The sequence below is a fragment of the Danaus plexippus genome (assembly GCF_018135715.1).
Source record: "Danaus plexippus chromosome 13 unlocalized genomic scaffold, MEX_DaPlex mxdp_40, whole genome shotgun sequence".
NCBI classification, from domain to species: Eukaryota; Metazoa; Arthropoda; class Insecta; order Lepidoptera; family Nymphalidae; genus Danaus; species Danaus plexippus.
In genome coordinates this window covers 827,900-843,341 of record NW_026869850.1, presented here as the reverse complement: position 1 = coordinate 843,341, position 15,442 = coordinate 827,900, and the positions used below count along the sequence as shown (strand labels likewise).

At 32.9% G+C, this 15,442-nt stretch overlaps 1 protein-coding gene across 1 annotated transcript; it reads left to right on the top strand.

The window, feature by feature from the left end:
- Nucleotides 1-773: 773 nt before the first annotated feature.
- On the top strand, nucleotides 774-15,256 carry LOC116770360 (sodium-dependent serotonin transporter). The gene is made up of 13 exons (XM_061528002.1): nucleotides 774-886; nucleotides 5,523-5,708; nucleotides 5,782-5,938; nucleotides 6,815-6,949; nucleotides 9,360-9,579; nucleotides 9,667-9,805; nucleotides 9,910-10,044; nucleotides 10,188-10,366; nucleotides 10,546-10,715; nucleotides 10,994-11,118; nucleotides 12,445-12,629; nucleotides 13,251-13,434; nucleotides 13,802-15,256. The coding sequence occupies exons 2-13, from the start codon at nucleotides 5,568-5,570 to the stop codon at nucleotides 13,865-13,867; spliced, it is 1,836 nt and encodes a 611-aa protein (XP_061383986.1). The 5' UTR covers nucleotides 774-886; nucleotides 5,523-5,567; the 3' UTR covers nucleotides 13,868-15,256.
- Nucleotides 15,257-15,442: the final 186 nt, after the last annotated feature.

Sequence of the window (15,442 nt, the reverse complement as noted above, 5' to 3'; positions counted from 1 at the left end):
TATTTTTTACATGAGTTTTGCATTGATTATCTTTCACGTACTGACAAAAAAAGAGAGGTAAATCAAACTAAAAATCTGTAAAATAAAATTTACTAAAACAAATCGAAGACGTAAACGGACTACATATTTTTGTAAGTCGGTTAAACTGGAGCAAACAGCATCCTGTAAAGTAGGGACTACAGTTGATTATTCTCATCGATCATCATGAACGCGCCGGAGTGTGATATCCTCAAGATTGGTCAATCTGCTGAATCACATCGGACTCGGGGGCGGGTCTCTTCTTACTATTATCTATTCCTAAAGCACTTTCACACAGACGTTTCTTTGTCGCGGATTTTTATTTATACATTCGTATTAATAAATGATTCCTGGTGGTGAGATCGTTGTGGCTTATTACTATTAAAGAGAAAAACAAAAAGTATATATTATAATAAAGTTTAAAAAATATTCTAAGGTAATCGCGGAGAAACGATAGGAAAAACGTTTATCATTCCATATAACTAACTACAACAAATTAGAGAACATTATACAATATTAAAATCTCTTCATTTTGTAATCAGATAAATTATTACATTTTAAATTTATGCTGGCAAGGTGCCAGTAAATTTTTTCTTGCAAGGTAACCTGTTGTAGAAGTGCCTTTTGGAGAAAAATATTAAAGTGTAGCGTTATCAGTTATCCAGTAGAGCAACTTGTTGCGGTGGGCGTGTCGGCCCCGCCTACATGACCAGCATCCTCGCTTCTTCCATCAGGACCATAGTCTCAGAGTCTCAGTAGAAGTCCAGTCTTCAAGACGATCACACCACCCACGATAGCCATGACGCATTTACTCCGATTCGACATGAGCTTCCTTTCGCCGGAACGCTGACGACTACTTAAGCATAAGGTAAGGCTTTAATAAAAAGTAAATATGTTATGATATATATGCTTTTTTTTAGAAGGAAATGCGTTGAAAATAAATTAATCTTCTAATATTTTTTTCAAATAAAAAAAATTCGCTTTTGAATATTTAAAGTCCTCAATGATTTTATTTTAAAAATAGGACTAGAGAAAATATTATTAATTGCGATGAAGTTAGTAACAAATAACTGCCCGCTTTAAAATATATCCTTAAGCATGCAATAAACCTATTTCGTGTTTTTTAAATTCCATCAATCATATAAAACGACACTTTTATTTCGTATTTTATAACATTCATGAGCCTAGATTATGATCTCGTCGTCACTCACTTTATGTTAATTTTATACGGCCTCTAAAACCGAAACATCTTGTCCTTATGTTTTTTGAATGATATAATAAATTACAAATTAACTAAATGACGAAAGTATGAATCTTCGTTTGTCTAAAAAAAAAATAAGAAACTTTAAAATTCTTTATAAAATAATTGCTGAAATTAAAACCAGAAAGATATCAAACATTGTCTTGTAACAAAGAAAAACTCGAGAAGAAAACTTTGAATCATCTTGAGAAATGTTTCAAAAGGACCTCCGAGTACAAACATCATGAAATACGCAAGAGGCATTCCGGAGAAGAGCCGACAGACCTTGACTTCTCCTTGATATAACGCTTTTTAAATACCTCCGTTAAAATCAAAACAAAATATAAAAATCGGACATAGAATTAAAGTGAATATATGATGTCAGAATATTTTATAGACGAGGAACAATATTATAAAATGATGTGTGGAATGATGCTTAAGGAATCAAAAATACATGTAGACAAGATAAACACTTGTCACTTAAAAAAGACGATTTGTCTTGCTGAAGGGCCTCGGTTCTCTCTAGGAACCATCTTTATTGAATTATTGGTTATAATTAATAAAAGAAAAAATCAAACAACAATCCGATAAAAAAAAAACTGATACGAAATATTAAGACCTTCAGTTTCGTTTAGAAATATGTTTTTCATATTAAAAAAAAAACGAATGTTATGAAAAATTATTTTATGTCTAACATTTATGGAATAGAAGGTCTTCTTACGTACATTGCGTTCAACGGATATTTAAAAGTGATAATGAATATTCTGTGTCTGTAACAAAAAACTATACCAACCAACGCGAGCCAGCAATCTAAATTACAAAAAGTTTCCAAATGTTTAAAAAGGAAGAACAAACGGAAGGCTTGATATTCTTTACGCTTCAAAGATATTTCAATGAAAGGTCCTTTATGGGAATACTGTGTTTGTACTAAACCTTAGAGCCCGAGTTCACGTCGACACACTTCATGCGGAACGTTAGCAGTTTTCCAGTCAAAAATATTCGGGTTTAATAGTATCAGCGTAGATTAATGAATGAAAAATTCGAAACATTCTCTATTTAGTGAACCTGTGAACTTATACCTTGTAAAGGTACTAACCTAAGGTACCTGTTTAAACATGATAGTCTCAACTCTCAGACAAAGACCACGATGTGTCCAAACTTGATAATGTTGTTTGGAAGTGTTTACACTTGAACTAATAGTTTTTGGTGCCGTCAGCCAGGTGTAGGATAGGATTATATGCAATAACTTTGAAACTACAAACAAAAAGAATTTTATACACGAAACAAATAAAACCTCACTCTTCTCATTAATTTTTAACAGATCTAATTATAATTCGATATTAACGCGGTATATTAAAACTATTATGATATTATTATTCCATAGTGAATTTAGCGTCCCAAATTAGTCCCCACCCAATTACGTACAAGTATCTGTGTATTAGTGGTGAATGGTTGTCAGAGCTTTTACTTCGGTATGCGATGAGCGCACGACAACTACCTTGGATGTGTAATCCCCATTGCTGAACCCAGACTTGATACATTTTATAAGGGGCGTATTAGATATACTCTACATTGACATAACATTCATTTGTATATCAAACTCACGATTAAATTATAAGTGAGGGTAAATTTTACATCCTAGATGGTAGTATTCATTACCAAAACAGTATAAAATAGGGCTATTACACTCCTTTGTCTTTTTAAAAATCAATAGTCTGAAAAGATGTGAGAAACTGCGACAGTATAGTGTGGTTCGATATATTTACAATGCAACTTCATATTTTATATAAGTTTATTTTAATCTAACGAGCCCCTTTCCTTTCATCCCTACCGTGCGGCCGGCTGTAATGCGACATGCGATGGAAATCTGATGCAATATTAGTCCATAATTCACATATACTATGTTCATATAAAATATAATAAATATATAAATCTAACAAAAAATATAAAATAATGTATAATAATATTATAAGCACAATAAATAGGCTTTATCTTCTTCTTATCGCTCAAAACTACTTACAATTTATTCAAAATTATAACATCCAAGACTTTACACGCGACTCCTCGCGCTACAAATAGTTGAAATGTAAAAAATGTTTTACAATTTCAACTATTTGTAACAGAATATACTTGTATTAAGTAGACATTACAGAATTAATACAACCTTTTTTTTCAATCTGACGACAAATTTAAAATATATACATACCTGAAAAAATCTGTTGTGTGACAATCAATATATGTTAACAAAAACGTACTTATAAAGTCTTGAAATTTCTTCAAAAGAAAAATAATCTGTAATCCATTTTGATCCGGTAAAAAAATTCATAATAACAATCTACAAGATCAATACAAAATTTCTTAACAAATCTAAGACAAATAGTAAAATTGAAAGCTCAATATTCACAGTCATACCTCGTTTAATATATTCATTATTATTTTCATTTTCAAACCAAATAAAAGACCTTTCGCATTTAAATTGAATTCATTAACACAAATGTATTTTATGTTAAATGTATTATTAAATATTAACTTAAGTTTTTCATATCTTTAAGCTTATTACTAATTAATTATTGATTCGTGTAATTGTTTTGAAACACCTTGAATTTTGTGAATGCATTTTTAGGTATTCATTACGATGAGCATATTACATGAGAGCAGTATTTCCTAGCGTCTTCGATAGCCGCGGCCACATCGCGTTTCGTATATTTTATTGACAATAACGTTAGATAGCTCGTAAACATCCCAGAATGCCGCTTGCGTGGACAATTTGAATTTTATCTCTTGATATTTTGTTACGCTCCTCTTAAAAACGCCTTAAAAATGCCATATCAAATTTCCTGGCATAAAAGTTAGGCAAATTGTATTTTGTTCCTACATACAACATGTAAAAAACTCTAAAACTATTATATATATTTATTTTCGTTTATACAACACCTAACAAATCTTGAGTAACAATGAAATTTTGATGTTACAACAGACAATATATAAATCTTTCTATATAACCTTCATGTGCCTACCATATTTTTAAATAGCATCATATCCAAATGTAAAATGTCTAATAAGCGATGAGTTGTACTAAGGCTTAGACACAAAATGGCAATTGTATACTTGGCGATTTCTCAGTTTTCCGTATAATTAAATCTTCAAAAACACACATTTCCTGTCTGCCTTAATAGAAGGATGTTACATTGATAATATTTTTTTATTATTCAATTATGACTCTGATAGAAACCACTTTGCTAGACGAAATTATCAAATGGTGATATCTGACGTAATATCTATTTGTACATATATAATATTTAAAGATCACCGAAAAATGTGTCGCTGCCCTAAAAGACATCCCACTCCAATTAACGTTTAAGTAACTAAATCGTCGGCTAATCCCTTTCCACCGTAAAAGCATTTTATTAAGGAGCATCTAAACCCGTCCGTATTCATTACTGCGCTCAGTCTTCCACATAAGTAACACTAATTGATTATAGATACTCAATTCATTTCGCAAATTAAGGTTAAGACAGGCGTCTATAAGGATTATATTCGTAAGGAGAAGTTTTTGTGAAGTTCCATATAACCGTGACTGATCGTTCATCTGTCTGGATTGTCTGCCTTCACCTGTCCTCATTGACTGCCTGCTTCTTGATACAATAACATACATGTAAACAAAGCAGTCACGAACTTACAAGTCGATGAGTTTTATACATTTTGAATAGCATTTACAAAAGTTATATGTCATCGGAAAGCAACAAGTTCTTAAAGTTTTTCGCCTCGTCTCAATCAATATTATAAATACAATAAGGTTGTAAAGCCAAGTACACACAAGTGTAAACGCGGAAGGGTCACACTTAATTATTTTTATTTACCAAGCAATCTGTTCCGTTTGCTCTCAAACACAAACACAAATAAAGCAAATCGTCGTCTGCAACTTGAGCCTACTATAAAAAAAATGTTTTAAATGTTTTTTTTAGACTCGTAATTACAACTTCATTTATACAGTAAAAATTGAGTCAGATTTTTAGGTGTTCGTAGACAGTATCATCTGCTAAAGTCTTATATTCTTAAATCATCATGAAGAATTATAAAATGAAATGAAAACCATTACAAAAATTTATAACAGAAAACGGTTTACTCCACTATTATTACAACTCATGCGTTTATTTATTGAAAGGCATTTAAACGATATTCAAATTAAAACGTGGTTAGAAAATTATAGTGTATATAAAACCCTATAGAATGCAATATATGTTAAGCCAATTTTCTCTACCAGGGCGATAGCCCTGGGCCGGAGAGGCGGTACGGCGACACTGAAGAGATGCCGTCCGCCGCATTCTCCGCGCCCGCCACCACCTCCGCCATCAGCACCGCCTCCACCTCCGTCTCCGCTCCCGCTCCGCTCGACACTCCAACATCACCTACACAAAACGACCACACCTTCACACAACCAGCCAACAATGTAAGCCTTATGTTAATTTTTTATCACTTTTACTTTATGTTTCATCAAACTACTAATGTATCTGTAACATCAGAGCCACAAGGCCCGATCAATGGTGGTATCTCTGACTCCGGAGCGTCAGCGTGAGACATGGGCGAAGAAAGCGGAGTTCCTCCTTGCTGTGGTGGGGTTCGCTGTGGACCTCGGGAACGTGTGGCGGTTCCCCTACATCTGCTACCAGAACGGCGGTGGTATGTTCACATTATATTTCATCCAACTAAATAAGTTCTCAAGCTATAAAATTCAATTGCTCCTTGATAGTTTTATGTAGTTATTTTTATATAATTTGAAAAGCGAATTATGTGGCTCTCAGAAGAATTAGTAACAGGGATGAGTGGTAAAGTTACTCCAGTTTTAAGCAGTTAATAATCGTACCAGTATTTTAAAAGGTTAGGACATTGAACCGAACACTTTTTTTCATTAATGAAATGTTAATATTAAACAGTGGAAATTTAATATCTATTTCAAGCAAAACTTTTCATGTTAGACGTCAACAAAGTTTATAGTAACTGCTAAAATTTCACTACTGCATTCGTCATTAATGTTCTCTGAATGACTGAGAGTTAAACAAATAGTGGTCAAAGGGTGATCAAACAGTGGCACAGAAAAGAAAAATGTTGAGTGGCTTTTAGAAATGGGGTGAATGGAAGTTTTCCCATACTTCTATGGGTTATACCAAGCTATATAATAAGAGCTCGGCGAGGTCGTCGCTGAAGTTAATAAAAGAAGAATTGTAAAGAATTCATCTTGTAATGAAAATATAAAAGATTGGAAATGATTTAGAAATAGTTAAATTACTTTACAATTGATAAAGAACTGTTTAAACTAGAGTTGTGCTGTATTAGTTTATGCCCTTGACATCGCCATTTCGGTCACATCGAAACTAGCAACCAGCAATTCATAGTTACGATAGACACCATTAGTTACTTTAGGAGATTATAAGCACATAAATAATTTATTCTTTATTTTTCTCAAAAGAAAATTTCAAGTTATACTCATAGTAGTTATTAAAGGAACAAGTGTATATGCCATGAATCAGTATAACATTTAATTATCGTCCCATCCAGGTGCTTTCCTGATACCATACTGCGTGATGCTATTATTCGGTGGATTACCGCTGTTCTTCATGGAGCTGGCTCTGGGGCAGTTCCACAGATGCGGATGCTTAACACTTTGGAAGAGAATCTGCCCCGCGTTAAAAGGTATTGTTTCACAACATTTATCACTTAAATATATATATACATCGCTAATGAATTTGAAAGCAATATTTTTCTATATTCTAATTATAAATTGTTTTATAGTTAATATATTTTATAGTTTATAATATAGCAATAGAAAATTTCCTTACATCTTAAGGTCCCAAATTATTAAAACATTAGTTTGATTGTAAAAATAAAAAAATAGCGGGCTTAGTCACAGAAGACTTTCTATTGTTAATCAATGGGCCCTAGCGCACGAAATCTTTACATTGTGTGCCTTCTTTATTGTGGATTGTGGTATTGTTAATCGTTCTCCTCTCATCCCAGAGGAATCGGTGTTGCTATAACAAACTTATAGCCATTAGAATTTAGCGATATTGCTTATGTTTACAAAGCATTCGAAATTTTTCTTTTACAAAAACTCGATGCGCATCATTAGCAACAAAAAAATCTTTTAATCTGAAACTGAAGTAAAAATCAAAGAGTTACAAAAGGGATATTAGTTTATTATGAAAAAAAATACAACCTTAAATGTGTTTCGATCCTAGGATATCCAAGCTCATATGTATTTAAGTCACGAGAGCTTAAAAAAGTCAGTATAAACCAAATAGATTCCAAGTCAATTCTTTAGCCACTTGGCGGCCTTCATAAATATACAGAAGCAATGCTTTTAACCCGAGACAAATGGTGGACACTCCACCGCAACATTAAAATGTATGACATCGACAACAATTGGAGATCACGTTCTTAGAAACTGATTTCAAAGACGAAATATAAAAAAAATGCTTCTGTAATCCGGACTTTGACTTCATCTATCAATAAATATGTATTATAATACACTGAGTTAACCGTTCGGTTGTTGCAATTTCTTTAAATTTTTATAATTTTATTTTTTTTACTTTTTTATAAATTTTTAAAATCATTTATTTAAGGTCATGGATGCTAGACAACACTTGAATTAATTGAGTCAAGTAAAAGAAAAAACACAATGCCCTTTTCGTGATACATTAAATTTAGTAAATAATAAAACGTTTTTAAATTAAAAACATTTTAAAATATTGCAAATGTTCCAATTCGTTTAATAAAAGTATTGAAAGAATCTTTAGCTGATATCGAACGATCTTTTCCTCAAATATTTAAACAGCTCTCGTCGGCGAGGGTCATCTGACTGGACACACGACTCCCGACAATTCTCGTCACAATAAGTAACGATTTTATGTATAATGTCACTTAAATATTAAATAATATATTTATTTATTTTATTAATAATTATAAATTATTAAATAAAATACATTAAGCATATTATATTTAAATAATAATATGTATTTATAAAAATTATTTCCAAACATATATTCAATTCAAATGTATAAAAACTTCTTCGCTTATATTCGCTTACGAACGTCTACAAAGAAATGTTAATACCTCATAAAAACGAGATCTATTACAATTAAAAAGTCTTTATCAAAGCTACAATAGTTTTTATGATTTGATCGTTACTTAAAAGAAGTTTCTTTTACAACTTTCTTTCACCAAAGATCGTCGATCTTAGGGTGCGCGGATTAGTCAAATTACAAGACAAGAAAATACTTTTGTTACGGATACGGGATCCTCGAAAGGACAGATTAAAAATTATTTACACAATTTAAATAACAGAGAAAGTTGAGTTCGGTATATTAAATTTAAGAAAAATATTTTTACAAGATACAAACGAGCTAGCCATGTGAAATATTATTTTGTAATATCAAACGTTAATATGATATATGAATGTTGGAATTTGTTATCTCCACTAACCATCTCTTTCCCTCATACCATCCTTCCCCTTGGCTCTTATCAAAGCAACAATGTTTTCCTCAATCGCTGTATATATTGCCGACTGGAATCTATTTCCCAAAAAGGACTCTGAAGTTATGTAGTTCGTTTATATCTTAATTAAGAAAACTCAATATAAGAAAATTCTAAGTTCCATTTTCTAAAATTTTATTTAATAAGTTTATCTTCACTGTTGATGGTAAATTTTATCTGATAACAAACAGTATTTGCAGCAGTAAATTCGATTTATGAGTCGGAGATCTATCGTTTGAGATAAATCTTATCGCATCTAAACTAATTAGCGAACGCGTGGATACTGAGCCGGCAGATGGCACTGATTCTATCAAATATGGCGACAACTTCGCAACAAGTTTCCGAGGCGTGAATTGCCCGATTGAGAACTCTAATTGGATTTAAAATGTTTGAATATGGTTGTAAGGCATATTTAACAAGAGAAGAGTAACATTCGGTTGCCTAGCAATCCAGCATCAGCCCAATTTAACGCTGCCGACTTTTGTTTATGACCGCTTGTATCTATAACGTAACATTATTCCAAAAGCTAAGAAATTATATTGCTTATTGCATTCGAGTTCCCATTACACAGGGGTAGGTTACGCCATATGCATGATCGATATCTACATGGGCATGTACTACAACACGATCATCGGCTGGGCGGTTTACTACCTCGTGGCATCACTGGCCTCCATCAACTCCGTGCTGCCCTGGACTAGTTGCGACAACGAATGGAACACTCCTCTCTGCTCACCAGTTACATCCCCGCAGAACAATCCTAATGCTACCACGCCGGCTAAAGAATTCTTTGAGTGAGTTCTAGAACAGGTTCACTATACAAATTTCAAAAACGATGTGATGATGGATTTGTTAATGTATAATAACTACTATTTTAACAGACGTAACGTTTTGGAACAACAGCGATCCAACGGCCTGGATGATATGGGCCCTATAAAACCATCGCTTGCTCTTTGCGTCTTCGGTGTCTTCGTATTGGTATACTTTTCTTTATGGAAAGGTGTAAGAAGTGCTGGCAAGGTACGATAGTAGTTCATTAAAGGTTTACCACTTCAAACAGAACGACAAAATTTGCTTTAGTTTTAGTATTATTTTGAAAGCCTTAAAATGACTATTATGAAAAGGTGGTGTGGGTCACAGCATTAGCTCCGTACGTAGTGCTTCTGATATTGCTGGCAAGAGGGGTCACGCTTCCTGGCGCCACTGAAGGCATTCGATACTATTTAACACCGGAGTGGCATAAGCTACAGAATACAAAGGTATATAACTACGTATTGCTCCTAATCATGGTGGAGAATGATTATTTAATAACTAACTCAAATATTTCGATAAAATTTTTGGGCCAATAAATATTTATTCCCACCGAGGGGCTACAATATACATCAGTAACATTACAATCTAGGTGTGGGTGGATGCGGCCTCTCAAATATTCTTCTCTCTGGGTCCGGGCTTTGGCACACTTCTGGCTCTGTCCAGCTACAACAAGTTCAACAACAACTGCTACCGCGACGCTATCATCACCTCCTCAATCAACTGCCTCACTAGCTTCCTCGCTGGATTCGTTATATTCTCCGTTTTAGGGTAAATTATACATTTAAAAAAAAAATAATTTGCACATATTTTAAAAATAAATAAGTAGTTTTGATTTTTTTTCCTTGCCTTTACACGAATTCTATTTATAACTATTGTTGATTGTAACACTTTTATTCTATGCGTCGACTTTCTTTAAAATAATAACATTAATTATCCAAAAAACGCAGTTACATGGCACACGTTCAGAACAAGAGCATCGAGGAGGTAGGTCTCGAAGGTCCGGGGCTAGTGTTCATCGTTTACCCGGAGGCCATCGCCACTATGACCGGTTCAGTCTTTTGGGCAATCATCTTCTTCCTCATGCTCATCACCCTCGGATTAGACAGCACTTTTGGAGGTCATTTGATATTTTGGTTTGATGAGTAGCAATTGATACCAACCATGTCTTTAAATAATATAGGAAATTTCGTTATTAAAACTTTACGTGCATTAACATGTTTAATATGGTACTAATTAATTTATATAATCTGAAGTGTAGGAGCAAACAATCAAAATGAAATTTTTATAAGTACACTTGACCATTTTACTTCGAAAGAACTACGATTTTTTTTAAACTATACAATAAAATAAAATTTTCTTTATGTTATCAAAATGTAAGTACGTTATGTTCCACAGGTCTGGAGGCAGTCACCACAGCTCTATGTGACGAGTATCCCCGCGCACTCGGACGGCACCGGGAAGTGTTCGTCGCCTTTTTGTTGCTCTTTATATACATCTGCGCTCTTCCTACCACAACATACGTGAGTAAGACTGTGGTTATATACAAAGAATGAAAATCCTACACAACTATATAAATTATACAAGAAGGAACCAAATTATATCTTATTCCGTTTCTTTCATCGAGAAGTCGTGGTAAAGAGTTTATGAATAACGAATAAAATATATCATTACTAAATAATATTAATACCTTTTTTCTTCCTCTGTGACTTTTTTTAAAAATGATATAACCATACAAAAATATTTATTAAAATTAGAATCTTTCAAACTGTCATTTCTTTAAAAAACTTTAATGGATGTTCTTCTGGTCTCAATACTTAAAAGGCTGTCAAGTCACGTTAGAGGGTTAAACATAATATCAAACGAATCAACATAATTCTTGCTCTAAGTATTATTTTCTCTTTTAGGAATAAAAATTTTTTCAAGAATTCACAGTTAACAAATCTAGATAAAGTATCTTGATGTGTTCTGTATCTTCGTGAATTTGAACAATCAAGAGATATGTATGTTTAGGCTCGTGATACTTAACATTTAAAGGCTGAATTATATAAAGCGTTATAAAAGTAACGTAAGTTTTTACATGAAGTTAATTTACAAAACAAACTCAAGTCGCTTCTAAATTAAACATCGAGATCCCAGTAACTGGGAGTATTAAATGTATCAGATAAATAACGTTTATCTGGGTGCAAATTTATTCTGTTGCATTATTCAACGCCACTTAGGGGAATGACCTGGCAAACGAGATACCGCATACAGTAGGCGCTTTGTTTTACTTGGGCTCTATTTATTGGGACACTTCTCTGGATGACGTTCTGGACATATGTAAAACTATATTACGTCCTGAATGACCATTGTACAACTAGATAATACAGTATACTCGTAAGCTTATTAGCATTGCAATATTATGAGGAAACTTCTGCATCCATCACTGCACTGGCAAAAAAAATATTAATACGTTTTGAGTAACGACAACAAATGAATAATACGGACGATTACATCCCTGGCTGCTTTGCCTGAGTTTATCTTTTACATTAATTAAAATGAATATAGCTTTATAGGAACAGAGGATTCAAATTTAAGTAACTTCCAACATATAAATTTAAAGAATTTTATTTAAACATCATCTTTATTGAATTCTAACATGATGTTTTAATATTTTTATTATTAAGTTTTTGATTTTCCAATTGTTTCTTTTATTCTCAAATCACTTTCAATATCGTAAAAGTTCTCACAAACCGTATGAGATTTTAAATCTTAAATCGGTTTATTTTATCCTAAGAGAAACTAATGAAAAATTTAATTTATTAATTTATAGATTCGTTGGTTATCTTAATATGTCTGTTGTGTAGGGCGGGGTATACCTAGTGGATTTATTGAACGTGTATGGACCTGGTCTGGCGATCCTCTTTGTTGTGTTCGCGGAGGCCGCTGGCGTGTGCTGGGTGTACGGTGTGGGGCGTTTCTCAGAGGATGTGAGGACAATGTTAGGACACAAACCTGGCTGGTTCTGGAGAACCTGCTGGTCTTACATCAGGTGATCTTATCATATTAAAAGAAAAAATGAAGTCATCATTATTTTTATTGATTTTACACATTTTTTTGTCTATGATAACAAGACATTTGAATTTTGCCATGGAATGCTGGCCCCATGTTTAAAGAATAACCTACCTTTTTCCAAATAAATCAGCAGCACTATAAGAAACATGTATGTTTTATAAACTTCAATGAAACATTGATAAAGCACTATTGCCATTACTAGATGAACCTCTAAAATATACTTAAGGCTTTAATTTTAATTTGCAACATAAATATTTTAAAGATTTCTGCGTGTTCAAAGCTACAAAATACTCAACAAAACATAAAAATAGAAAATTATGAGCTTTTTGTCGCCACGTTCTTTTAATTATATTCCACAACAAGTCGTAAATTGCTTCACTAGTATATTAATAAAGATCTTTTTGAATTTGAGAACCAATTTAATAAATATTGCTTTTTTACCAAAAAACATACAGGTGTCTAACGATGTTATATATAAGACTTTCGATAGTACAGGTTTAAATAAAACCATGTTTTTCTGATTTATTTGGGTACTTTGTGATGTACATGTCGCTTAGAAAGATTTAGTTTTATACAAATGTCTAATGCTGTTCCCTAGCCCTGTGTTCCTGCTGGTGCTGTTTATCTTCTCGGTGCTATCGCACGAGGAGATGCTGGGTGGAGAGTACGAGTACCCTCGCTGGTCGATCCGCGCCGGCTGGGCGATGACCGCCACCACCGTCTCCTGCATTCCAGTCTACATCATCTACAAGTTCATCATCACACCTGGCAGCTTCCTCACTGTATGTATACTATTATAAAGCTATTGGTAAATGGATCTTATAACACCTGGAGCAAAACTATTTATGTGAGAACGTATTTAACATTGCAATATTATTGAATGAATGAACTGAGACTTCTCCGTTCCCTAACTTGTCCTTGATTCTAAGGCGAAGATTCTTTTTTTTTTTTTGGTGGGGTTGGCAAAATTAATATTGCAACACAACATCAACATTAGAGAGGCTAGTCTTTAGTTAATATTCTATATTGCCGGATTCAGCTCCAGAGTAACGTAAATACTAGTAAGACATAACCTGATATCAAAAACTAGAGCGATGAATGAAAGACCTCTTTGAACTATTGCTCTCTAATCATTATTTGGTGTCACAGCGTATAAGGACCATGAAACGCCCAGTGGAATCACCAGTTCCAGTTCCAGCGCCCAGTGGCCTGTGACCGCACCCGCCGAGCATCGAGTGGCTCGTGTAGCCAGAAATACTTCTAGATACTTCTAGAACATACTTTTTCGATAGAAATTAGGACCAATATTTATATCCTATACTTTAAATCTTGATCGTTGGTTCTAACTGATTATATCGTTTAATAAGTAGAAAATAATATATCTAGTAGAGAAGTTAGATATATATGACAAAGAAAAATAATTTGGAAACAAAGTAGTGTAGTGATTAATATTTTACATTGCAGTATTGTTAGAACATATATAGATACATTTAGTCAACGTACATAGGAGATATTATTCACTATCTGTAGTAGTTATTAAGAGTCGGAAAGGTCGGAAATGGGTTTAAAGAAATATAATATTAAAAAAATCGTGCAAGTTTTTTCGGAGTACTAGATGATAGGGATTTGATTATTCTTGGAGAAGCGTGTACCCCTAGTTGTTAGTTGAAGCATAGGTGAAAAACTTTAATATCTTCTAGAGATACAACGAATGCTGTATATACATAGATAGCTATATTTGTACATAAAGTAATTGCTGGTCAGACTATAATTGCTTGAAGATTCTTACGCGTTTGCTAGATTATATAATACATATTTAAATATTAAACGGCTATTAGAGGAAATTTTTGGTAGGAAAAGTAGACATTTTGATTCCGATACATCTACATTCCAGGGCAATGAATGCAGATATATCGTTACCTTTGTAAATAAAAATATATAGTGCTTCTAGGGACGAACATTTAATCCTTCTTCGTGTAACCCATTTATATAGACGTTGGAATTTTATGAAGGCGTTAATTAGACACTAGTAGAAGCTGTTTATCATCTATTACGAATGTTGTTATGTATTGTATGGAATAATATAACTAATATTAATATGAAATACTAGGTGTTGTTTATAGTAGGAAAAACCTGTAGAGATTTCGGGCACTTCAATACTTCTTGTAATCTCTCCATGTTGAGAATTAATAAAATGTTTATTGTCATATAAAACACATATATTGTAGTGCTATCTATCTATTTAGCAATGTCATATCCACACAATATAATCACTAAATGTAATCCATACTTAAAAAAGAATGTACTAAGTGTTTTTATAGAAAAAATTAAGAAAAAAGACCGTAGTTCATATACCCACATGATGAATCATGTATATGAATCGTTACTCTATGTATCTTTATTAATATATATGTCATACTATTTTTATCTCTAATATTATTAATCTGCTTCAATATTCTATATAAACGTTTATAGTGAATATAAAGTAGTTGTGTGTTTGTTTTGTAGTTGTCATGTATCTGTAATGTTATATGAAATAAATCGCAAATGAGTAGATGAGGCCTGTGTCAGCCATAACAGGTCCATCTGAACATTTGTTCAAGATGTCATCTTTTATTCATCCTCTATATTTAAGAAACTACCTGCCCGGAGAAACTCCGTTCTGTCAAAACTTAATAGTAAAGATTTAATAAATGTAACGTTTTTCGAATTATCACCTTATTTATATACTAACAATAAACAAAAATAAGGTTCAAATTTTGTAGACTACAATACTTTATAAACTTGATG